Here is a 27,474-nt window from a genome sequence, read left to right as displayed (position 1 = left end):
GGAATGCCCCCAGTCAGGAGCATACTGCTGTCCCCTCTATGCCCCAGCCAAGTATCAGGAAATGTAATATAGCCATTCACAGCTGCATAAAGCTATGTGATTCATTTAAGAAGGCATCACAGTAAACAAACAAACAAAAAACCAAAATCTGTTGCTAAACAAGTAGCAGCAACTAAGGAATTCAAAATGTTACGATTTTTAATTACTAAGATATACACTAAGAAAAAAATTTGGAGCTATGCTATAAAGCAGTGGGGCATCCTCATCTTGACTACCTCTGATATAGAAATCTTTTCTTGTATCATGTGCCTATCCATAGTTAAATTAGGTGGGATAAAGAAATACACTTTAAACAAACCCTCACATTCTCAGACATGTATCAATCACTTCAACTACCGGTAGCTTTCCCTCAGAGGATTATTCACTGTCTCCTCTGAATCACCTACCAGAAGTGAGATGAAAGATGAGATGAACCACTACCCCAGTGCAGGCTGGCAATATCTCTTCTCCTGTAATTATCAGGTGTGCAAAAAATATAATGAAACTCCAACCCCCTTTTCTTTACTGCTCAAGGGAGACCTTGAACTCAAGCTCCCAAATGAAGAAGCCTAAAAGGAGCAAGAAAGCAGCACTATATGATAATGATAGCACTGAATGCATGCAGAAAATGTGGTAAATTGAGCACAGAGCATCATAAAAATATGAGACAGAGAAATGAAAATGATCTGGTTACTGTATAGGCTTATGGGCCCTGGAAGACAGCAAATGGGGGGGGGATGTGTGGCGCCGGGGAAAGATGAGGGGGGGGGGGGGGGGGGGGTGTGAAATTGTGTCCAGTTATTACTTTAAGATTACAAGGTGATGTTCTAGTTTTGGTACCTCAAGAATTTTTCCACTGGGATCAAGGAATACTCATAGGAATAAATATCACACTTGCATCAGAAGGAAAAGTTCATTCCCTGAGCTTCACTGAAGCACTAGAATGGTAGCCAAGAAATTCCAAGGCCGTTCTGAGCGGCTACGGATCAGATGACATGCAGCTCAGCACTTTGGTATGAACAGCTGAGAAGAGCACAGAAGTGGATAGGTAGAAGATCCCAACAGTTCTACTTCCCAGAAAAAAAATAATACTTCAAATATATGTGCACAAAGATATGTATGGAAGATCCAGAGTTAATTGATACATGTTTGTATGAAAACATTAATAATATATATATTTTAACCACTCCAAATTTTTTTCTTAGTGTATATCTTAGTAATTAAAATATACATCCATTGTTTTCAATACAAGAAACACCTAATATTAGTAATGCATTATCAAAATGTTCTTTCATTTCCTGCATGTTGATTTTCTGTCTCTTGGGACAGAAAATACAGCTGATGGTCAAGATTTGAAATAAAGATTAGTAATAAATAAATTTAAGGTTAGAAATTTTAATTTAATAAACTGTATAAATCTATGATAAATAAATCATAACTCTGGGTGTACAATCCCCCAGTATTCTTTTAAGTGGAGAACGGAAACCTGTGGGAGACCAGCCAGGCAAAAAAACCATACTCCCAGACAGAATGAAAGAGAAACAGAGCAATAGTCTCTGGAGATGGCAGCTTGGTTGAACGTAAGAAAGTCTGAATGCACACATACAGGTCTGGGACTAGTTAACAATGGGTAATGATGGGTGGGTGTGGCAACCTGAGTGGGTGCCAATAAATGACTCTATGGTATGTCTGAATAAATATGGCCGGGTCTGAACATTCCCAAAGCTGATTGTGCATGGTGTCTACATGACAGATAACCGGCACAGGAAAAAGAAAAAAAGCACCAGGGATATGTAAGCCATTAGTACCTTTCAGCCTGATGGTTACAGATGCTCAGAAAGCAGCATCAACACTGATTCTCGTTTCTTCGAAAAGCTATTTACTCCCAAAATGTCACAAAAGGAACCTATGTACTTCATATCCAGCATCTGGACTCACTAACCAGCTGCTCATGGACACTAACCAAGGGAAATAAACACACCCACAGTCACTCACCGGCAGGAAGTCACCAAAGTTTCATCTCCTGACTGTCACTCACACATATCCATTTTCCCTGCTGCAAGGGAGAGGATTGCAGGAGGACAAGCTTTTTTTATCTTTTAACCTCCTGCTCTCATCTCCAAAAGTAATGTTGGTCGGCAGAATCAGCTGTGTTGAGACATCTCATTACAGAGAGCAGTTACCCATAATCTGGGGGTAGAAGACTATAAGCATCTTAGAAGTACTCCTAAGTACTGCTACTCCTTGAGAAGCATCCCTTAAAAAGCAAAAACAGAGTGGTTCTTGCTGACAGCTTCTGTACAGGGGTATGTTTCTCCCATCCTGAGCTATGGAAAGGTGAAGAGTTGGGCTGGACTTTGTCGCAGGATGACAAAGGCAAGTAGTGTTTTCCAAAAGCAGAAGGAATGATGTGCTTATGTTCTGTACTAATGCCACAAGGCTGTGCTCAGGGCTGCTTCCACTGCTGACAGATGGAGACAGGGTAGAAGATGAAATATTTGGCTAGCAAGTGTTAGCCACAAATATTCCAGCTGTTTCAGCACAGCTGATGCTCATGTTCTGGAGAAATCAAAAGGGATTTTTTGTGTGTCTGCTCTAGATATATTAATTTTCTTTTTAAATACCACAGTCATGTCCTCATTTTTCTGTGGACTTTTATATTTTTAAAAAAAGCCTGTACCAAGTCACATGTAACATGCAATATTTAAATTGTTTAGGACAGCACAGGATTAGTTTTGGAAAGCTGTTCTACCCAGGCATTTTCTATACCACAAGGTTAACATCATTTTGAAAAATAAAATTAATTAAATTAGAACCTTTTAAAAAAAAAAAAAAATTTACGCTTCCTTACTTTTTGGAGAACAAAAAAATAGAGATCAAAAACTAAACAAAACCTAACATATAATAAAACAAATACCAACAACTGCGTATCCTTGCCCTGACCAGCTAAATTTTTGCTTATCTTATAGAGCTTCATCATGGCAAGGACATAAAATACACTGACAATTTTCCACTTTGAATGCTGAGAAGATATAATTCTAATAAAAAAGGAACTACGATTCTTTCAGCTACTTACCTGTTCTTTTCTATCTTCTTGTAGATTGCTGGAGTTAAATAATAGAAATATCTAATTTTTCATTTCGTTTTCATGATCTAATATTCAGCTATTTAGTGAACATTGTCTAGCATAAATGTTCATACCAACAGAGAAGTGTCCTGAATTTAACAACTCTCTTGCAGCCTTTGTGTGAATTTTTAATTGTATTTGATATAAAATACTTCGTGTAAAGTATAAAAAACTGTTGGATTCCCCAGAATAATCTACCTGTTTATATGCAACACATGTACTCCATATTTGCTTTCAATTCTGTACTTTACTGGATCACTTGCAGGGGTAATCAATTCCTCATTTTTGTACCTGACAATCAAGAAAAAATGAACTCATTAATATCAGCTACTATTCACTGCATTAATTTAGTAGATTTTTACGTCCAGATATCATTGAGCCATGAAGGCAAAGGGGAACATGCAGTAAGAAAGTGGAAAGAGAAGATGTGCACCCAAATCAGAAGAGCAGGCAGTGTAGTAGAGAGAAGATGGCATGTGACTTAAACTTTCTGGTCCACTAGCCCTGACACAAGATGGGAAGCAAACTTTGTCTTGGATCACAGTAAAGCACTTCAGCACAAACAAGGGAAGCAGCAACAGGATTGTGCCTCAAGTTAGATCTTCACAGTCCAGCCTGGGGCTCATATACAGGACAGCACTTGCCTGGAGAGGAGGGCAGCTTCAGGGATTTATACTAATGTCCACCCCAACAGAGGCTGACACAAAGTGAACACGGATACAGCCCACGACAACAATGGTGTTGTGCAAGTTTATCCAGACTTAGCAAGTAGACTGTGAGCTCTGTGTATTTTGCCATTTGCTACTTCATCATCAGGGAACTCAATGGCCAGAAAGACTGGAATGTCTTCCACAGTCTGCCTTCTGAAGTACTCGAGTTTGCTTCTTACATTGCACAGGGCCATTCAGCAAGCTGTCCTCCCACTCCTTCCACTGCAGTATTGACTGCTACAATCCAGCACATCTATGAGGATTATAAAGGGGGTTTAACATAGCTGTTGTGTATGTGACACTTATCTGTTATGCCATAACTTCCAAATGAAAAAAGCTTAACAACATTTTTAGAGGGCTAGGAAAGGCCAGTCCCTTACCATTGTACAACAGGGGTGGGAAATCCTTGTACAGTGAAGCAAAGGCTCACAGACATCTTTTCCCAGACTGTGTGAGACCTCAGGCGCACTAGAATTTCAGGAGCTCGACTTATGCTTTCCTCAACAGCATGTCTTTCCAGAGCCATATTTTCTTCTACCTATTAAACACAGGAAAAGAAAAGAAGCAACTAGCACCAGACTCAAATGGGATAGAAGATCTAATCTTCAGTCCACAAAATTAAAAGATGCTAAATCACTATTGGTATTTGAAACACAGGCCTAAATTTCAGTGTATCTTATAATTCTGCTTGGATAGGAACAAAAAGGTTCAGCACTGTACCATCCTTTGTATAGCAAGTCTATCCAGATGTTCTCTAGCGTGGTGCCTGGCTGTGTGAATCTCTTTTTCCAAAGCAGACAACTCACTGGCAAACCGGATCCTTTTCTCTTCGCTTGCATGATACTTTTGTTCATGAGTCCTGTAGGACAAGAAAAAATATCAGGTAAGAGTAATCAATATGAAGCTTTAAGATTTTTACTCATACACATTGGGCAACTGAGGGCTCTGAAACCATATCAGCAAGATGTAAAATCTAGTTTAGGAATTTTTCTTAGAGTCTACCTGCCTATCCTAATGAGTATGTGAAATCAACATGAATTTTCCTTCATTTTCTTTCCCCCTGTATATGTGGTGCCACTGCTTCAAGTCTTCAAAGCTGATATGGTCACGTTGACATGGTATCCCACAGTATTAGTCCTTTGGTAATCAAGATCAAGAACCTGCCTGGCTTCCCTCTGGCCCCTAATTTTCCTTCCCATGGACAGGCAAGGCAGAGGACTGAAGGCATGTCCTGTGCCTGTTCACACCCCGATGAGAGTCGGGCCTTGCTTATGGTGTGCCTTGGGCTCTAGCACCTGGGAAGCTCTGCTAGCTGCATGGGCTATATCAGCTGACCTCACCTGAAAGATACAGACCAAGAAGTTCCCAAGGATTTGATGAACCGCTGCATGCAAAAAAGTTGTCCTTGGACAAGGGTGAGCAGGAAGTATTATAGAAACTACCAGGAAAAGACAACGTTTTGAGAAATTTGTGTGTTGTTCCCTGAAAATCTAACTCCATAGATCTTTAGAATTCCTAAAAAAAATCAACTCATAAATGTTTTTACAAGGAACAAGCTCAAGTTTCTGCATTCATGCTGATTCAGTAAGCAGCCTATGCTACTCTTTTTCTTGTCAACAGGACAAAAGAAGGGAGTTGAATATCAGAAATTTCTAACATGGCTGTCATTATAGAATATGGCAAGACTCTTAAAGCATAACCCAACATGCCATGAAGCAAATGAGAAGACTTTAATGAAATTCAGTAAACAATAGATCAAGACATTATTTGTCTTGTATTTTATAAATATTTCTTTGTACCTTTTCAATGTACTTTTTAAATACCAGCCTTGTTCTGGCATGTATTTTTGTATATTAATAAAATTTAAAAGAGTTTTTTAAAAAATAAATTAGAGTGTACAAATTAGTTTGATTTTCCTAAACATTCTGTTTCTAAGATATATATTTCAAAACAATCAAAGTACCAGAACCATATGGATGTATATTATTTTCGCAAGATATTTTCTACAAACAAGGCAGAATTCATTCTTTAGTGTAAATTCTCTATGACTTTGATGCAGTCATTGTAGAGCATGGCAGAGCAGAAACAGTCAAATTCACTAACAGGAATATTGCTGTCAGCACATTTACTATAGGACTTCATATCAAGGCTGTAACTGTGACGTAACAATAAGCCCTCTTGATATTAAGGAAAAAATTCAAAATGTTTAAATTGATCCAAACCGGAAACTCAGGAATAGTCAAGTAGATCTGTTCAAAAATGAGGTTTGGATCCCAGGCAAATTATAAATTATTTTGGTTTTAAAGCTGTTTTCAAGGGTCAGAGTGGGGATTAGGGGAACAACTCAGGGTTGAAATATGAGATTGAAAGTGACACTCAGCCATTTAGTATTCCAGCCAAAATAGATTAGTGAAGAACAGTGACAGAGAAGCCTCCAGTCTTGTCAACTCTGAAAAGACCCCTGGCAAAAGAGCGATACTAAATGGGACCACAGCCACTACACAGCTCAGATGGGACCAAGAGAGCTTTACCTTTTCCTGGATTCTTGTATTGCTTCATGAGCCAAGGTACGTGCCCTCCTGGCACAGAGAATACAAGTCGTTTTTCCCAAGCCAGGTGATTCGTAATAAGCAGCCTGTCTGGAAGCAGCCCTTCAAATATAAAAGACATTGTTATAACCCAGCAATTCTGGTAAAACATGAACTTACAAAAGTCAAAGAAATTACTTTAAATGAGCTGAATACCATGACTGAGCACTGTTCAGTGAGAAATCTACTTTGCATTCCTTGCTAACTGCACTAGGGTGCTGATTCTCACTTGTTCTTCAAGGGCTTAATGCCCATCATCTGTCATTGGGGATCATTAGGCATTTTATTTCAATCTGTTCTATTAAATTTATACTTATAGTAGTCTCCAATCATTCAAGTGCTATGATAGCACTTCAGTGAACCACGAGGGTACCAGCCTGTCTAATACACAAATCACACAGAATCCCTATAACATTGTCTAATTCTAAATATTCCTGCCTTTCTATACTTCACATAACCTTCTGCATAAACTCTCCTTTTTCATAAGGGAAGGTGGACAAGCTAGACAGCTAGCTAGGCTAGCTAGGCATCTTAATTACTGAGGAGGAAGAACAGTGATTCTTAAGCAACTAAGGTTCAAAGCTCCAGGCTTTGAGATAGAAAGAACCTGTCTCTTGTGGCTAAAACTCTGAGATTTCACATCAGAGGAGTTAAACCTTTATTTAATTTTTAAAAAAGAAATTGAATGACAGAAACTATAATTAGAAATAACCAACTTCAGGAGAAGGAATATCCGTGTCATATGGAAGAATGGGTAAAAAACTGTTTCCATGATTTACAATAAATTTCATGGCAATATCTCTTAAATGAGTTTCTATTGGAGCCTAAAAGGAAGAATTTCCAACTTGGAGGTAGTAAATAGGACAGATCCTGAGCTAACAGGTCTGTGTAGATGAGTTGCAACATAGCTAGAAAGTCTAGCTATGCTGGTGGGAGACTGTAGACAAGGAGCCTCCCAATGGAAAGAAGTGGAAAACTACTATTCTGAATAAATCGCAATTTTAGGGGGCAGAGGGGGAAGCTAAATACCTTGATTCTAAGACATGATTACCCAAAATAGAAACCTCTCTATGCTCCATATGTGAAATACATGGCACTTACTTTCTTGCTGCATATTCCTCAAGTATATATCTTGTCTGAATGTTGCGATAGGACTGATCAAAGTGCTTGTGCCTCCTCTGGTAAAATGGCACCGCTGCTGAAGACATACTTCAGTTTGTTACAATCAGTAATTCCTGCAGACAGTGAAATCACATTTAGTCATATATTTCAGACACTTAGGTTTGATATTTTTGCATACATACACATATGCGTGTACATGTATCCATGTATAAAATTCCATCAATTTATGACAAATAGAGCCATCGATGATACATGCGGGCACCTCAGGATGTATTTTATCAGCCACACAGTGAGCCATGGAATCACAGATGATAGAGCTAGAACAGAATTTGTCAGATCATTTTCCCCTTCTTTGCAGATGTCATTTAACACCCCCATAGAAATTTCCAGGGATGGAAATTTGACAGCTTTTTGGGCATTTTTAGGTATTTCAGCTCTCTGCTCTTCAAACCTTCTACTTTGTCCTTTGTTGCAATTTATGCTCACTGATTCTTGTCCAATTCACCATGACAACAAAAAACAGACCATATTCACCCACTTTTGCAGAAGCCTGTTAAAGATTTTGTTCACATCTACTTTCAGCTCTCTTGTTTAAAATAAACAAAGCTGGCTTATCCAATCTTGTCACATGGGTTATTTTTTCTAGACCTCCAATCATTCTGGTTGCCTTCCTCTGCCTTTCTCCAAAGCATGGCATAGTTTGATCAGTATTTGGATAGAAGGTTCTTGGGAACGTTCAGGGAGCTCCTAGAAGCAGTGTGGGTGGGAAGAGCATGTTTACTGCTGAGTTGGAGTTAAGCAAATTCCCAACCATGGCGATAAAATAACCCAGAGGTGCCCACATCCGTTTAGGTTCACTAGAAATATGATGACAGCTTCTTGCAAAAGCGGGGAATGTTACCAGCTGTGTCCTGGGTAGGTGCCAGTTTGTGTAACTACAGTCTGCTGAGTAAGTCCCATTTAAAGTCTCGGTTGGATGTGGGGCTCTTTACTCCTGGGCCGCTTGGCCTAAATGGCGGTGAGGGGTTCCAGGGGGCAACTGAACAGCCAGCACGATCCCCAAGATATGGCTGTGCTTCAGTGACAAAGGAAGCAATTTCCCAGTACAAAGTCTATAAAGCAGCTTGGGCCAAATCCTGAAGTTTTTAGTCAGGCAAATTCCTGCAATAACATCTAATTTCCTCCTGAAAGGTAAGGGGAGCGCTCCCGTTGTTATACTCCCATGCGGGGTGCAGCCTGTCAGCTGTACTCCAGAAGCTGGGGCACAGGCAGAGGCATGGCCTGGGACCCACCTCAGGGCTACCCATGGGAAGTGAAGTAACACTATCTCATCTAGGGGCCATGTTAAAAGGGTATCAGGCTCCTGGGGGCGGTAATGGACCTGACTGGCCCTGCCCAGCCTCCTCCAGGGCTCCCCCACCCAGCCCACGGCCCAGGACCCCATTTCAGACCCCGGGGCCATCAGCCTCTGCCCCAGCACCGCTGCAGCAGGGCCGGTCTCCAGCTCCTTACAGCCCGGCCCTGCCCGGCCATGGGCCCTGCCAAGAAGAACCTGCCGCTGATGGAAATCCTCAGACCCACACCAGAAGTTTGCATTTGTCACAGAAAGTCCCATAAGTAGGTAGCCCCATGATGCATATAAAATGAAAGCTCAAAGGGATTTGAATAGAAATCTTATAAACTCATTTCGATACCACATGATCTCCTCTTACTTAATTTCACAGGCACTGGTACTGACCAGTTTTAGGCCCTGATTCTATTTCCTATCAAATGCCTGGACAGATGTGTTTTGGGGACAAAAACCAACAATACTCACATTAAAATTCAATTAATAACCGTTTCAGAAAAAGTGGTTTCTGGTAAAATGAGACCTAGTTCAAAATTGAAGAAATTCAGTCACTACTCCATTGTCAACTTTCAAATTCCATGTAATTTTTTTGGTTTCATTAATCTTTCCACTGTGTGAAAACTACATGCAATCAATGTACTTTAATAAAACATTGCAAATAGGTTTCTAAATGTTTATTACTTACTTATTACTTACTCTGAAAGCAATGATGTTTTCTGTCACGTAATAGAATTTTTATTAGTATCTCATGCTTTGAAAAATTATTTTGCAAAATCCCCATTTGAGAATGGTAAGAAATAATAAAATTGTAGAAAAATTACAGATATTATCAAGACTTTTGCATGAATTTTTAGTGTTACTTGTTTATGTTTTTTCTAATTGTATTACTAGCCAGATTGTATATGCAGAAGAAATAATTTTCTACATTTCATTGCAGCAATTGATTCTTGAAAAATGAGAGCTAGATTTCTTACACAACACATCATATTTTTAGAAAGGAGAATGTAAGATGATTCAATGAAAGACTGCAATTCTTAGTTTAGCAAGTCACTTCGGTTTTTGTGTTTGTTTGGCAATTTTGTCTGAAGTGTATAAAATTAAACCCAAATTAATTAACACTACCCCCATGTTTTATAGGCTAAGAAATTGAACATTTAAACATGGTAAAATACCTGTAAATGCCATATTTCCAGCATATAGTATTTACCAACAAAAGGAAATGCTAGTTATTGATTAAGTAGTCTAATAAATTCCAGCTGTGTTTGATTGTTAGTTTCAGGTATTCAAAAGCTGAGTCAGAGGCCCCCAAGTCATGACGTTGTCACATTAGCTAGTTTTACTTTTCCAAGAAAAAGGCCTCTGCAGGAGAAGACAGTAGGTATATTTAATAGCAGATGCATCTTATTAAAAAAAGTCATGAGATCTAAAGAGATGAGTTTTTACAATTTATCACCTGGTAGTTGCATCTTCTGCATAACCTATAGTTACCTTTTCAATCCTTTTTCAAGAGATATGAGAATGATAAGTCACACATTCAGGAATGAGAGCTTTAGGCAAAATACCAGACACTGCAAGACAAAAATAAAACGAGTTTACAACATTACTATGAGACATTAAAGAAATATATTACCACATTCCTAGAGAAATAAGAAAGTTAACATTACCCAAGTTAGTACAGCACAGTGCAGCACCTTGCAGAGATGCTAGCTTAGTTAGGTGTCCTCATGCAATGCTGAGCTGACATGGACCTATTAACTCATCAAACGACACATTGTCTTAGTTACATGAACACAGTTACACAGACCCATGAGCAGCCTTGGCTTCTCCTAATACTGTTATCTGTCCATGACATTATGCTACACCTGAATCAAATACTGGTTTTCTTCTTGCTGTCTAAGTGCAACTATTGTGTATATGACATTTGACTTCCCCCTTAGTTCGTACGTTAACTAGACAGTTAACAGTATAATGTTCCCTCTTTTCTATTTTTAATTAGCCCTTTCACTTAAATGAAGGTGCAAAGGGCAAACCCATAGATTAAGCTGACTCAGCTGTTAAGGGCTACTCATGTTTACATGTGGCCCAGTTAAATAATTCTGTGAATTTATCAACATGCAATTTATGTGTTGCTATGTATATAACTCCCACTGAGATCTGACGTATAACGGTTGCAGAGTAATGCCCATGTGTCTGGATGGATCACAGTCTAGGTTATTTTCATTTTTGAGATAGGAGAAAACATCTTTGCCATTTGCAGTTCAGCCTTTTCCACTGAATGTAAAACTTACATTTTAATTAGCATATGTTGTTCTATTAATCAGCATCCAGGGTTTCTCAAAATTTGGGTTCAGATATTTTTCACATTTACCCAAACACCCTTAGAATAGAAAAAAGTGTAGCCATCCACTCCCAGCATCCATACAAGTAATTAACTGAGCTTGTTAGCAGCCAGACTCATTTTGCCTTCTGTTAACACGGAGGGGAGCTGCCTGGCAACAATTCCAAAGGTAATAATCATCATCAGTTAATTACAATGATGCTTGCAGAGTATGTATTTAATACTTAATAGTGCTGCAAAGACAAGTGTCTGAAGAGCAAAATCACAGCCCCACTGTAAAACCAGCTTCAGCAGAGCCTACAGAGCATGTAGGGTGTCTTGAGTTCATGATAAGAGATGTTTCTATTGACTTCCTAGGAACAATGTGCTGACTGTTTTCCCAGTTTTCCACTGATACACATTGATGTGAGATGTTTGAAATATATACTAATATTTAGTCAACCTACCACTAACAGAGTTAGATAACATGATATGCAGATGACAGCTTAGCCCCACTGAAGTTATCAATTTAGGTGAACCAAGATTTTATTACTGGAAGTGGCTGGAGACCTAATTATACTGGCATGTCAATTGGTGGAACTGACCCAGCAAGATGCAGGCAGTAGTCTGGCAGAGGCATTTGGGAAAAAAAAACATTTCCCAATGGGAAATTGAAAATTCAACAAAAAAATGCATAAATAGGCCAAGAGAAAGACAAATTAATTTTCTGGATAATTGTAACAAATTAAAAAGTAAATCCCAAGTTTTATTCACCAAGTTCTACTGGTATGTGACTGCAAGAGTTACAGAGAACTTGCTGAAATATATGGCCCGTGTGTCAAAAACAACCCTTGAACTTCACCCATGCAGATCCTATTAACTTCCCTGGATTTCAGAAAAAGACCTACAGTTACAGGACAAGATGGTCTCTCATTTGACCTTTACTTCTTTGGTGGAACACAGCACCACTGTACTCCTATTTTATTATTATTACTATTATTACTATTATTATTATTATTATTCCTGTTTATTTCTATGACTGTAAATGCTGGGGACATCAGCAGGACCTAAACTGCACTAATCTATGTTCTGTATGAACCACTCAGAAGACTATTAAACCCAAACAAAATTATTAAGTCAGCCAAAAAGTCCTTAAGGATTAATGATATAAAACACAAATTAATTAGACTGTTCAAATCAGTTTACACAAATATACATTTTCACATGCTTAGTAGCATGTATATAACAATTTATACTTGCCCATGAGTAAAAGGCAGAGTTCCCAAGCCAGGATATGCATAGTTTCATGCCATAGTAATACTGTTCTGAATAGAAAGCCATAGTCTAGGACCACGTGACAAGGGGCCACATTCTTGAGCAGAGAAGCCAAGGGTCTGATATAGACATTGTTTGATAACTGAGTTAATTTAAGATTTAAAGGACAGGCAGTAAATTCTAGCTTGATCATTCACATAGCTTCAGAGAGCAGGCATACAACCAAATAAATTGATGGATGGGATTGACAAATGCCATGGGAAGGAGAACATGGTTGTGCTCACCATAGATAGACAACTTGCATTCCTAGACTCAGGAGGCTCCTGTCATGAGCGATGCACTATACAGCATGTACTTTCTCTGCCTGACCTGTCAATGCTATACCATGCAACATGCACTTTCTTTGCTCATCTCTGTCCTTGTCCATCTGCAGAAGTGCCAAAAATTATTTGTGGGTTCTTGCCTGCCCTCATGTAGCCTATCCTCCTCATTCTGGCTGAAAGATCAGTACATCCTGCTCTTATGCGCATATCCTCATTCTTGATCTTCCTCTGTATCTCATCTTTCCTAAATATCTTTTACCATTTGTATTGACTTGAGGGTTTATCCTGTTTTTCCCATGATGTAGGCATTGTTTCCTCTACCTGTCTGTAGTTCTGCTTGTTGTACTGCACATTGTTCAAAGTTAAGTGTTTTTAGGAAGCCCATGATACATTAAAGCCCATGATATTTAGCTGATAAAATATATTTAATTCCACACCACCTGTATATCACAATGAAAGATAAAAGGGAAAAAAAAAAAAAAAAAAAAAAAGAAAAAAAAAACACCTTCTAGTCATCAGTTGCTTCTAATGACCAGTTTAAAGAATTACCATATTGCCTCAGAAAATATGTGGTCCTTTCCAGATGTTTATGTTAATCCTTGAGACATTGCAATAGATAATAACATAAGAACATTTCCCTCTCTGAAACTTACTTTGGTGGAAATCTTGTAAAACAAGCATGAATCATTATGCAGCTCATAGACAATGCAGTCTAAATCTGAATGGGATGTAGAACGTCTGGTAACATTTCCCCCATTTTGGTAATAAACTTTTAAAATCCTATTATGTCTCTCCAGTCTTTTATCTCTGTGTGCATGTATGTATTTAGATCTTACACAGAAAATTATATTCTGTGTATGAAAAAGGATGAACTTAAAAAAAATGTCATCTTAAGATGCTTCTGTCTTTCACATTGAGGAGTTTTTCCCTCTGCATAGTAAGAATACAGTTTTAACTTTTTTGATAACAGAATACAAATGCTTCTGAAATTAAAAAAGTATACGGAATTCCCATTTGCTTAAACCATATGGAATTCCAGACATTACTCAGCAAGCTTTGAGATTCCTTGTCTTGTCTTTTCTGATGTCTTTAGCTACATCATAGCTGGTCTTAAGTTTTACTGATCATACCTCCTTTGTATGGGAATAGCATTATCCTAGTTTCACAAATCGGTTTTAAACATAAATCTTATGGACAACAGGTTCAATCTAGTTCAAATCATACCCAGAAGTACATGCATTACTCTTCTCATTAAACCTAAAAATGTAGTTCTCTCATCAATTTCTAGTCATCTGAACGTCCAGCAAAGCAACATTTTCAAGCAGCTGATGATGCTGGCCATCACAGATGGGTCTATTCTTTATTAATAATTTCATGTTTTGAATATAGATTTTTAACATTTCACTACATCAAGTGATGCGGTTTACAAAGACATACAGGTAGATTAAGAAATTTAATGCAATCATTGGGCTATAGCTAGAATGCACATCTTGACCTTGTAATAGTCCCTGAATGGTTTTCTTCACCCTCTAGCCATAACAGTCAGTGAGGAGGCAATTTGGAATATACCATGGGTGGTCATGGTCACGGTCATAGCCACAACCCTCCATGGAGTTAACCACCAGCTATGCTCTGCAGCAAATAGGTATGAGGCAGAGCTGTAGGTACCCTTCCCTCAAGTGAGATCATTGTTGTGGAGGGGAGCACCAGTTCCTGCATTGTTGTGAGTCTAAAAAATGTAATTTTGGCTTTTCTATGACTTTCATGATGGAAGGGAGTGGAAGCCCCCAGTTCGACTTCTCTTACCATATCCTTATTATGAGTAGAACTGTATGTAGTCCAGAGAGAGTACTTCTGTAGACACTTTCTTATGAATTCATAATCATACATGACTGGGAATTAAATTAAGCTGAATTTGACCACATTGACTTGAAACCTTGCCATCCTAACACTCCAAATGCACAGAGTCACAACATGTTCCCATAACGTTTTAAGATTACCCTTCACTTCGTGAGTGTACTACATCCCTTCAACTGGACAGCAAGGACTGTGAGACAGTGAAAGTCGGTCACTTCCCATCATCCCAACCTTCATTATCCTTCATTACGATACTTTCATTGGCTCACAGGTATTATCAACACACAGGCATAGTTTCAAGAGCATGACCATGATTTCCCAAGACTCTATCAGTGGTATTTAGCTGGAATTTTCATGTGGCACAGGACACATCATGTAGCCTAGAGTAATACAGACACCAGAAATGCATCTTCGGAAGACATGTATTTGAAAGTATGGTAGACAAAAAATAAAAGTAGAATTTTTTGTCCTAGCTACATCCTATTCTTCAGCATGCCAAATAGTTTTGCCATCTACTATAGGATTTTATGCTTAATTATTTACGCACATATTTCAGATAAATCATGTTTTGTCTCTTTATACAGTATAAGCACACAAGAAAGTGGCATTGCCAATATATGTGCGATTGGAGAAGCACATATACCAATAGAGCTATGGATTGGTATAATGTAGTTCTTTATATGCAGAAAGAAACAAAGGAAATGTAATGCACAATAAAATCAAGCTATGTACAGAATAAAACAATTCTACTTTATTTTTTTGTTTGTCTTTTCATAAATCAATCTGTGTCCTGCTTATTGCTTGTTTTCCCTGAGGAAGGTAATTTATTTTATACAGAAAAGCACCCAGCACCCTCCCACAGTCACTCCCATTTGTTCTGAACACGAAAAACCTAGGTGAAAAATGGACTTACCGAGGGATGTAGAAAAATTGCAAAGCAGAGAGGAAGACCAGCCTTTCCCAGCTTAGTAAACTCTGGCTGAGCAAAACAAAAATAATTCCCTCCTCTAAAGGCTACTGCCCCTTCACTCCCATTTAAGGGCAGATGCAATGCTATATTTAGAACTAACCAAGTGATTCTCCCAAAACTGAGGCCAGCCTAATAGGCAATAAGGGTGTGATATAAAAGCAGAAGAAAAGCCCTACCCCATACGTAGTTTTATACTGTATTTTAATGAAAGATAGACCTCATTCCTAAAAAAAGCGGTTGTTTATGTTAAAAGTGGGGTTTCTTTTCCCAGCAACACCAAGAACATGGGAAACAGTTTAATGTCAGAAAACAGTTTAAACTTTTTATTTAGAAGTGATTGAAGTTTTAAAATAATCTAACTTAGAAGACCAGTGAGCAGACGTAAACTCTGGAATCTTATTAGTAGAGACATGAGATCCCCCTTGGTGCCTCAGGCTGTAAAATGATCCTCCCCGTTGCCTCCTTAAGAGGTCCCTGGATTTGAGAACATGGCTGCAATACGTGAAGGCATAGCAACTATATAAAAAGCCTATTAACATGGATTTAAAGAAAGTCCAGTTCCTACTCACTATTTCCATTTCCATAATGTCCCCAGTCAACCAACTCTCTGAGAGAGAGTTCTCTGTGTCTTGTAGGTAAAGTAGGAGGAATTAATATGCATAGAGGCATATACAGGCAGAGGAAAAAACACAGCCAAAGCACTCGATTCTGTGAGACCCTAATGGTCCCTGTTTACCACAAACAAAAACGGAGGTTTGGTGCCTGTAGGGCTCCTAAATTTCTATCCAGAAGGTCCAAGGCACCACTGTGGTGGCTCTGACATGTCCAGATGCGATGGAGTAGCAGCACTTGCTCTGCAGAGCTGGTAAGCATGGGCTCAGTCACTCTGCCCCATTCTGGTGGTGTGCAACCCCATAGGGATTTGTCCCATGACGTGAGCCCGTATGAGGGAAGGAAGGAAGGAAGGGAAGGGGAGGGAAGGGAAGGGAAGGGAAGGGAGGAACTCTGACAAGGCTTTGTGACAAGTGTGAAGAAATAATCACATTCCTCTTATTTGGCCTGGAAATAAGGACAACATGTCTGGGAGAACCTGGCTATATGGCAGACTTAATTATACTTCATGACTTGGCCTGGCCCATAATGACTCAAATATCCAGTGAGTCAGCAACATACAGTAAGTCGGGAATTCATTGATATTCAAAGTATTTGAAAATAACAAGATCTATTTTCAGTTTACTTATACAGGAATGGGATCAAGACCAAAGTCACTAAGTGACAATTAAGATCTTTCAGTGCTTGGTATAAGAAAATTTGATACATGAACAATGTTCTTGTAAGTCATGTTTTCTTCTTATGCATACACGTATGGGAAGCAGAGCAAGATGTGGAAAAACCTTTAACCAATTTCTTCTAATCGCATCCGCAGTATTCATCCAAGTTTCCTAAATACCTCTGCTACAGATCTTTCCCACTTTCTTATTGTCTAGGACTACCATTTGCTTGACACAGACTTCTCCCTTCCTCCATCGATCTTAAATTATAACTCAGTCTGACAGAATTAGATCTACAGAAACAGACACAGTGGAATGAGTGTGTATGCACTGAGCAGAGATGTTGCTTCAGAAGCAGCTGTCAATAATTAGCATGTAATAATCCAGAGCAAACCCACTTTACCTACACAGCTCCTTCTCTTCTCTCCTATTGCATTTTCCTGTGGGAGGTAAGAGGTCGGTTTTCAGGAAAACTTTAAAGTTCTCTTTACATTCTCTACTTTTAATTTCTTGTTCTATATTTATTATCTTTAAAGAAATGGAGGAATGTACAGCCTGCTATGTCTGCCTTTACACTTGAGCTCTCATCTATTTTAAGTTTTCTTAAGGGTGTGTTTGGATGTCAAAAACGTGAAAGTGCATCCTGAGGGCTATGGGCAACATGCCATAGGCAAGAACCAGCCATGCAGTGGAGCCAGTCCCAGGTAAGTCAAAAAATAAATTCTCCTCCTTTTCATAGATATTCACAAAATAGGATAGAAGGGAAAACTGTAATATTGTGTTATTCAGCGGTGTTGAAATTTAGGCAGCAGAGCACCTACCATCCAAAAATTATCCAGCATTTTAATCGTAAAATAATTTACATTACATTCTCAAACTTCCTCCCTGACAGTGGAGGCATCTTCCCCTGAACACTCCACTTCCCAAATAGCAGTTCTTTGCTAAGAGATGTTTTTTTAAAGCAGAGATTTAGCAGGGTATCAAAAGGATTATTCAAGCACTTAAAACTGAGCATGTGCTAAAATCCTTTAGTGAATGCGGTATTTTAGAATCACCTCTCTATCTTATAGCAGTCTCTTGATGTGGGTTGTTTAATTGATACAGGCTTAAGTAATGGCTCAGCTACTCTTGTAAAGGGAAAGACCAAGACCTGAAATGGAGCTCAGAAAAAAAGATGCATTAGCTTTGTAGCTACTGGAGAAAACATCAAAACAGTAATGAAATGAAATGTAATGGTGTTAGAATGTTTGCAGTCTGTAAGAGTGCCTTAATAGTGGCCTATGCTTTTAGCTTTCTCCAGTTCCAAGAAAACCTAATGCATCTTTGTATGGCAGCTTCTGAAGTCTGACTTTGTAATATGTTAGCTCTTGATTTCTTCAAATGCTTTTAGCATATTTATAGTTTTATATGAATTAGAAGATTGGTAACTAGCAATGAAGTTCCTCATCTCTGCAGCAGTCCTAATTATTCACAAAGCCCTATGGTAAGGTTTCTAAAGCCATGCTAGAACAATGGATACTGTGCAGTGGTGATCACAGAGCAGTCTCTTGGATTTCCTTCACAGCTAGCCAGGTCATAGCATCTCCCTTGGCATTACAAATGAAAGACAAAACAATGCATGCAAATTCAACCATATGAAAAATAAATCATGCTCTCTCCTCAGCTAATGCCTTTGGTCAGAAGTTCAGGATTATCAAGTATGGGGTCCATACATGTACCAAATAGAATGTGTCTTATTCAAAAGAGAATACCACCACCTGAAAGACTTAATTCAAAAAAATTTTGGAGGTAGTGCACCTGCTTGTGAAGATTAGCTAACAAGAGAGCAGTAACAGATGCACTTGATTGCTGACAGCACTGTAAATGTGTTCACACAGCTGAGCACAAATCCCCAAGGGAAAACACACCTGACTGCCTCTGTCAGGTTGGGAGAGAAGAACCCCATCCTGGCTCCTAAGAAGCTTAAACACCTCTCTCTCTACCTCCTGCTTTCTGCTTATTTTCATTTTTCTTGATGTATTTTCTCTTCCTCTATTAGAGTCTTCTTATTTTCTTTTTTGGCACCCAACTTGCAAGTATTTTAAGGTTGGCTACATGCAGCTGCAACCTGCCATATACTAAAACTACCCCTCCCAGACATGAGGATAGGCTGTGTGGAGATGAGACTGTAGAAGAGCCAAGACATTTGGAGGAAGAGAAGGAGGAGACACTTGTAACCAAGGAAAGGCTGTGCAGCTCCCCGGAGAGAGGACAACAGCAGCTGCAAAAAAAACCACTTGCTAGAAGCTGTTTTAAACAGCCGGACAGGGATTTTCAACCAGCAATTCAACAGAGCTAGACTGAACTGCATCCAGAACATCAGACACTTCTAGTACGAGCCTTTGAACAAATACTAAAATACCTGAATTTACAAAATGTTGGGATTTTTTTCCATGCAACATAAGATAAAGTGAATCTCTTAGTAAGTATTCTTATTTATATCTAAGAAGACAAACACACCACTGAGTTACAGTGAGTCAATCATTTATAAGATATTTAAATGGTAATGTATCACCCTGCTGTCCAAGGACCCACTCTGGAGCACATCAGAGTCAGTGGTAAGGTTTTACTGACTCAGGAAAGCTCTGATTCATATCCTTCTTGATTTAATGCCTCTTTAAAAAGTTGGCAGAGGGTTAGCTCAGCCACAAACAGACAAGACAGGGTTGCATGGTGCAGCAGAATGTTTCAACTACTTATTTTGTGAGTTACTGCAAGTGGTAACAAGAGTATATTTTCCACTGCTTTGGACAGCATAAAATACTCTAGAGCTGGTAACGGGCTGACAGTGATACTTTAATTAAAATTGGGGTTTTGGCCAGTGGGAATGCTTAGCTAAATATGTTTTGCTAAGTTTTAGGGTGAGCCAAGCAAATTACAGTCTCTTGCCAGTGATATGAAGTTACAGCTCAGATTTCAAATGTTGTTGTTTTTTTTTTTTTTAATTTAATCAAATCTTTTCCGAGTGTTTCTGATAAACCTTAATGAAAACAACAGCACTTACTACAGTTTACTAACTGTACTTATTTAGACAAACCATACCACAGGAGACCCCGCTAGCAGTGTATCAGCTCAGTGACACTTCTTCATTTACCATTACAATGAGATCTATTTTTCAACCAAGTGCAAAGATAAGGACCAAAATGATTTTTGTCTTACCCTGGTATATTTATTCAAGTGCCACATAATATGCTCTGCAGATATCCACCGTAGCAACAGTTATCTCTGTCAACTAATCTCTGTGTCAGCGACAACAGATTAAATCTAGACACAACCACAGGTTGTAAGAGGGCAGAGGCAGGAACTAGTTACACTGCAGTCATGTGGCCCAGAGGCTTCACCACCCTGGGAAATGCAGGTGAGACAGCTACAGTCCGAAATCCACCACTGGGTAGCACCATGCAAAGTCTATTTTAATGCCTTCAGGTTTTAGTAGCTGCCAGCTGTGGGGGTTACTGCTTGTAACAGCACCTACATACAGGACTCACACCAGCCATAAGCACAGACAGCCCAGTCACAGAATCACAGAATGGTTGAGGTTGGAAGGGACCTCTGGAAGGTCATCTTGTCCAGCCCACCTGCTCAAGGAGGGCCACCTAAAGCCGGTTGCCCCGGACCATGTCCAGACAGCTTTTGAATAACTCCAAGGACGGAGATTACACAAATTCTCTGGGCGACCTGTGCCAGTGCTTGGTCACACTTACAGTGAAAAAAGGGTTCCCTGATCTTCAGACCCTCCTGTGTTTCAGTTTGTGCCCATTTCCTCTGGTCCTGTCCCCTCCTCCTCTTGGACTGGCAGAGGCTGAAGGTCACTAGTGCAGGCACACACACTCTCCAGGTTCACAAGCACACAGACATTTGCTGTCTGGTCGCCTACTCTCTCCTTCTGGTCTAGGTTGATGCTTGCTGCAAACAGATGCGTGCACTCATACACTCATCCCAAAGGCAACCTACACCTGCGGGTTGCCCCCAATACCTACACCTACACTGGGGCACCTAAACTCCCAGTCTGAGTCCAATAGCTGGCACCCAGTCCACTCATACCAGTCCCCCCAGTACCTGGCACTCAGTCCATGCAGCACTCACACACATGGAATGAAGAGTGAGATTACACAGAGAGATAAAGGTTTTACAGAAGACAGGCGGTGATCAGGAGCAGGGCTGTCAGACAAGCATACTGACCAGCCCTGTTTTACACACGACTGGCCCCTTTTATACCTTTTTCTGTCTGTTCCTCTCTTTGTTCCTACCCAGTTCCTTCCCCTAAACGTTTCTTCACCACTTTGCACAGATCTACTAATACCCACTCCTCTGGTGCAGCATTCAGGATCTTCACCCACTCCATCCCAAACCCCTCCAGTTATAATCTTATCAGTTGCAAAGTCCAGGTTAGTTTTTCTGGAATACCCCATCAATTAGTGTGACTGGCAAGGTTTGTTTCTTCTCCATCACTGTTTGTCAGATCTGTGTCTCTGTATGTTTGTTGCCCTCACCTTTTCTTATCAACCTGATTTTAGGTGCTCCTCAATCAGATCATCTTGCTGGAATAAGCATTCTCACAGTCCACTATCCTTATCAATTAGTGCCACTAACCAGGTTTGTTTCTGGTTATCGACTTTGTTAGTACTAGTCAGTTAGGTTTTTTGTATCTGTCTGTTTGTCTCTCCTCTTTTCCTTAGCACCCCATTTGACATGGTCCTCGGTCAGAAAATCTTAAGGAAAAAACTTTCTCTACACTCCACATATTATAAGAAAATTGTCTGCTCCTGTTTCACAGGGAAAAAGGAGAAGGAAAGGAGTACATAATAAATCACACGGCAGATCACCTGCACGATGAGTCCAATGTGAGAGCTGACATGAACACATCAAACTGTATCAAGTTCAGGCATATCCCACTATTCAACATTGTTGAACTTTGTGTGGCATATCCATCAGTTCATGTCGCTGAAAGCATGTAGCTATGCTGCGTATGGCCCATGCCACGCATAATATACTGTTTGACTTATATATGAACATAAATGTGCTCTAGAGTAATGAGCCTTTTTCCATATTCCTGGAAGCAGGTAACTCTCATTAGAAAAATGATATTGTTTGGTTTCAGGGCTAAATGACTCGCATCCACAACAGCTTGAAGGAATGATACAGTGCAGGTCTGACTGGATTTCACTGTAAACAGGCAAGAACTGTTGGAAATGGAGCCCAGGCACAATTTTCTTTAGGAATGATAGCAGCTGGACCCCTTAATTCCTGTTCCTCACTACTGCTGGTTTTCTTTGATTCTTCGGTTGTTATAACCAAAAGGATTGAGTTCACCACAGGTAGGTACGACGAGAAGTGTGCTAAGATTGCCGGTCCCAGGCAGGCCCCAAATTTACACTGTTTTAACAGATAGCATTTGGCATTTTTAGTAACAACAAAGGAAGAAACCACTGTTTTGCAGAAGTGCCAATGAGGCACACTCCAACTGCTCTGTAGTTTCTTCTCCAGGTCTTCAAGAGCAATGCCATAGTGCATAAAACAAAGCAACATTTCATTACAGAAAACAGACTGAAGAGTCCTACGTGATTATTCTATCCCAGCCTCTAACTACTGTTTCTCTCCATGGTCCATATTCTGGTGCTTCAAATCAAGCTACATTTGGAGGTCACCTGTTCTCACCATCACCGCTACTGCTCCTCAGTTATTGTACAGCTGCAAGTGTTCCTGATGAGGAGGTTTCGCTGAATTCTTTGCCCATGCCATTAACTGATTATTTACTCTTCTCACTCTTTGGCATTCAGTTGTCACTAAATCAGTCACCCACTAGCATCCTTGGTCCTCAAGTTAAAGACTCATTTTATTTCAAAGGGTGCTTTTACCCAAATAAAGACTGTAGGATTCCCCACACAAACACTCTTTAAATTCAAACGCAGCTTAGACAAGTTATTCGTATTTTGTTCTTTTTATTTTTTTTTTATAAGTCGTCTAGCCTGTGTCTTGTCTCACATGTTGGGCTTGCTGAGTATTTCTCTGCAACTATATTTTTATCACAAGGTAATATTTACATTGCTGACTGAAAAACTTTTACAGATGTAAGTATATATATTTTGCTTCCTACCTTACTGATACCTGAATCAATTTTTCCATTATTCTTAATTTTAATCTGAGGAAGTTATGGGTTCCAGATACACAGATAGCTTGAGATGGCAGTAAATCCACGGGCAGTATAGAGCCTGTTTCTTTTATTTTGAATTTCTATTGTAATAAGGCAGCATTAGGTACCACTCTGGATTCTCCTGTAGCTTATCCTAAATAGCAGGTAGGCAGATTCAGAGAGCTGCAAGACCAAAAAAAGCTTTCTTCCAGCTTAATAAATATCTTGAGTCCCAGGTCACATCAGAGTGACACAGAATGTAAGGCTTTGAATGCTTAGGACAGCTGTCCTCTCTCCCTGCCTCGGTGGCCTGTCTGGTTACACTTGTACCCAATCCCATCCACTGGCAGTGTTCCCCAAGTGACACAAATACTACGGCAGTGCCGGAGAGGAAAAAAATTTGAGCTGAGTGCAGTCGTCAAGATGTCTGGGCATTTACAACAGGACAACAGCAGCAACATCATAACATCACAGCAACGGTTGGAATTGCTTAGACACCTCAGGGAGTGACAGACCATTGCCCCTCCCTGACAAAGGGACTGATATCAGCTGCTCAGAGTTTCCAATGCGTGGGAACTCTTGAATGGAAAGATAAAGTTTGAGGCCAGAAGAATCATCATGATCACCTTATTTATACCTCACAGTCTATTCAGTTATGTTTGCTACTTTTCTGCTATGACATCATGCAATTAATAAAAGGTTTGGTCAAAACACCACTTGCCTGAATTGCTTGTTCTATGAAAGGAAATCTGTCTTAATTTGGAAATATCCAGAGATTAATTCTTCCCTATTGTTTGTACTTTCCTCCAACTCTTAATCATATTTAGTGTCAAAAATTTGTGCCTTTTTTTCTGGAGTTGGAATTTGCCTAGCATTACCTTCCATCCAGTAGTTCTTAAATCTTCTCAGATTTGAAAAAAAAAACCCACAGTATTTTCTTTCTCTGAAGGTACTCACACACTAACCCTCACACTTCACCTTCCCACTGCAATTGCTAGACAGAATATCTGTTTTTGACCGTATGATGCTGGTGCAGCCTGCTAGCACAGAGCAGTCAAGACTTTTGTGAACAATGAGGTGGAAAGGACCAAAGAATTAAAAAAATTTGGCTTGGGGATGTTTATAATTGTCATTTTCCAGATGTGGGAGAAAAGAGAGTGATTGCTTAGAAAGAATTAGAAGTAGACAATGAAGTAACAAGGAAGTTGGTGTTACGTGTTGACCTTTGGAAAATCAGTCAGAGATGAGGGATAGACATAGGTCATGATAAACATGAAGCAATGGAAGAAATAGTTTGCAGTGGTACATTACAAAGAATGAACCTTCCAGGAAGAGGAATCTTGTAGAAAGAGGAACCTTGTCAAAAGGACACCTTAGGATTATGATCTTTTCAGAAGCTTTCTGGGAAAAACTAACTGAGCAACCTGCATTGCATTCCTATACTGTAATATAAAAGCTTCAACTTGAACTTCAGCTGTGTGCATTTAGAAAGACAGTACACTATACTTTGCAGAGGGTCTTTCCTGCTTCATCCTGGGTAGAATTAGTATAAAGGTGTAAAGAGTGTAACACTGATTGTGATAGCTGCTGGTTGAGAGGCTGCCTGACAGCTTGGAAGGTCATGTCTTCACAGGAATCATGAAAGGGGCCAGCAAAGAGACGCATGTGGAAGGGAAAGTAAGAGTGCTCTTCTGGTCTTGGTGAGTTTAGATAGGCAACAAAAAGTGGTGGCTGGTTTTCAGTGGATCTCTGATCAATCACACATTTTAAACTCATGCATGATACATCTGGAACAGAAATACTGTCTCCATTCCCAGTCTTAAAAAAATATGGTACTGAAAAGAGAACAGACCACTACACATGTATCTCCCTACTAGCAGAAAGGACACACATGTGCAGCGTTACTCCCTTTCTGATGGAAGCATGCCAGCAATTTCCTAGCGTGTCATATGCCCTGGGAAACAATTGTGCTTCATGAGAACCACATGGAAATAGTCCATTAAAGTTCCAGTCTCAAGTAATATACAGCAGCTGTCTCAATATTTGGACTTCGGACTTGCTGTGTGCGCTGTTCATTATTATTTTTTGCTCCTCCTCTCACCCTCCACCCCCCATTAATAATTCTCAAGAAAGAAAAGGGACATGTCCAGATGTCCCATTACCGTGGGACAGCCCAGGGGATGAGAGGAGAACCAGGAAGACAATGCCACCATCTCTCACCACTCACAGAGACACAGAACAAGCAGGGTTACATATAAACTTACCAGCGTAACTAATCATGCCATCCCTCAGTCTTCTGATGGGGCTCTCTACAGGCAGTCGCACTTCCTGCTGGTGGACGTCACAGGCACCTGGAACATGGTGGGCTAATGCTGGTCCTGAAAGCAGCCCTCAACATCCAGCCTTTCTGAACTCACAGCTGCAAAGGTACTATATTCCTCTCATAGAGCCCTTGACCTGAAATTGGGTAAGAGGATGAAAACTACTCTGGGGAGCAGCACAAAACATACATTTGCTTTGTTCTTTAAATCCTTCCTAGGGACCTGCTATTTGCCATAGACAGGGAGAAGACACTACATGTACCTCTAGGCCCAGTCTAATGAAGTCATTCTTATGTTAAGACAACACTTATAAAATATGCATCAAGGATCTTAAAGAGGAAAAGGTCAAAGAATTGATTTGCATTCCAGAAGCTAATGAACATTTGCTTGGTGAATGTAATCTGTTGAAAGAAAAGACTAGGGAACAGCAACCAAGTAAGGAGCAAAGATAAATCAGAGTGTGTATAAAAGAGATCAGAAGAGGAGCCAAGTACAATGACGTCTTTCTAGGTAGATATATTACAGTTAAAGATCAACACCAAAGATCAACAACTCCCTCCAGGAAATAATTTAAATAGTAGCTGTCCAAAGATGGGACTCTTTACACAAGGTGTTTAAATTTAATAATATTCAGAATCACCTCAGATTTCTTTAAACATTCAAGGAAGTTTCATGACTTGATAATTTTGGCCACCATTTACAAGACTACCAACTAGCATTTCACTTACCATCTTTGGATTAATTGTTATGTACATTATTAAAATTTGCATACATAAGCATTTACACTGAAATGCCATGATGATGATTAGGGGATTAGAGCAACTGACATACTAGGAGAGGATGAGAAAGCTTGACTGTTCAGCCTGGAGAAGAGAAATCTCAAGGGATCATATGAATATGTATAAATACCTGAAGGGAGGCTGTAAAGAAGACAGAGCCAGGCTTTTTTCAGTGGTGCCTAGGGCTGTGGGGAGCCAGAGACCAGCACTGCTGCAGTGTCACTGGGGCAGGGAGTGATGGCCCTGAGGGACTGAAATGGGGCCATGGGCAGGTTAGGGGAAGACTCTTATTAACTCCAAAATTACATTTGGGACGGAAAGTTGGTGAAAACCTCCTCCACGCCTCTGACTTCTCTTCAAACGCACTGCATAGTGTTGGCCATCAGTGAAACTGCATCAATTAGGAAATGTCTATTGTCTTTTTACAACAGAGAATATATCTTTTTGTGAGTAAGGAATACAAAATAACAGAGCAGGGTTTCTATGGTAGCATATTTGCACTCAGACAATTGGTCCACTGAGCTGGTCATTTTTCTTTTAAAGCCTCATTTAACTTCTGCAATATATTATGACCCACAAGCTCCAGCTTCAACAAGGTAAGTTTCAGTGAGCTATTATTTCAGTATTGCCAATTATTTAAACTTCATGCTGCAATATACTTGATAAATATCAAAGTTCATAGTAAATACCATATTTATAGTATATGAAGTATCAGCTTGCATTCAACAGAAAGAGACCTAACATTTTTCCTGTAAGAAATGTAAGCCAATGCCAGCAGACCATCAGGATGTATCTACACCAGGCAATGATAAATCATTCAGAAAAATCTGGATGGCACCAGTCAAGCCTCTTTAGGACCCAAACACTGTTTAGCCATATCAACATGAAGTTAAACCCAAGTTAATAAGCCAGGCAGGTGTATTAGTTTACTCATGAACACGGGATAACATAGCCACATTCCCACAAAGAATGATGCTGCCCGGTCTGGATACCACAGCTCAGCTCAACGCTAGTTTATGTGCATCTGAAGCATGATCCATCAGCCATGTTCAGTGTGAAAATTTTTGGATGTAAGTTGGTGTTTTGGGCAACTGAATAGATCTGTTTAGGAATTTTTTGGATAAAATTTTGTTTCTTGCGGGAAAAAGTCTGTACCAAAGCAATTTACCTTTACCTCCAGATAAGTACATCTGTGGATATGGAATTTCTAGGAAAGGCTTCTCAAGTCCAAGGAGGAGATTCAGGCCCCACTGAA

At 39.7% G+C, this 27,474-nt stretch overlaps 1 protein-coding gene across 1 annotated transcript in view; it reads right to left on the bottom strand.

Moving 5' to 3' along the window:
* Positions 1-16,032, bottom strand: part of MYOM2 (myomesin 2) — an 83,512-nt gene extending 67,480 nt beyond the window's left edge. The window contains exons 1-6 of the mRNA XM_009580883.1: positions 15,620-16,032; positions 7,566-7,699; positions 6,408-6,527; positions 4,597-4,735; positions 4,257-4,414; positions 3,365-3,457 (exon numbers count right to left, since the gene is read on the bottom strand). Coding sequence (XP_009579178.1) covers positions 3,365-3,457; positions 4,257-4,414; positions 4,597-4,735; positions 6,408-6,527; positions 7,566-7,672 — 617 coding nt within the window. The 5' untranslated portion in view covers positions 7,673-7,699; positions 15,620-16,032. The remainder of the gene's footprint in view (positions 1-3,364; positions 3,458-4,256; positions 4,415-4,596; positions 4,736-6,407; positions 6,528-7,565; positions 7,700-15,619) is intronic.
* Positions 16,033-27,474: the final 11,442 nt, after the last annotated feature.

The sequence above is a fragment of the Fulmarus glacialis genome, unplaced genomic scaffold (assembly GCF_000690835.1).
Source record: "Fulmarus glacialis isolate BGI_N327 unplaced genomic scaffold, ASM69083v1 scaffold26546, whole genome shotgun sequence".
NCBI lineage: Eukaryota > Metazoa > Chordata > Aves > Procellariiformes > Procellariidae > Fulmarus > Fulmarus glacialis.
Note: the sequence above shows the minus strand (reverse complement) of the source record. Positions and strands in the feature narration are given on the sequence as shown.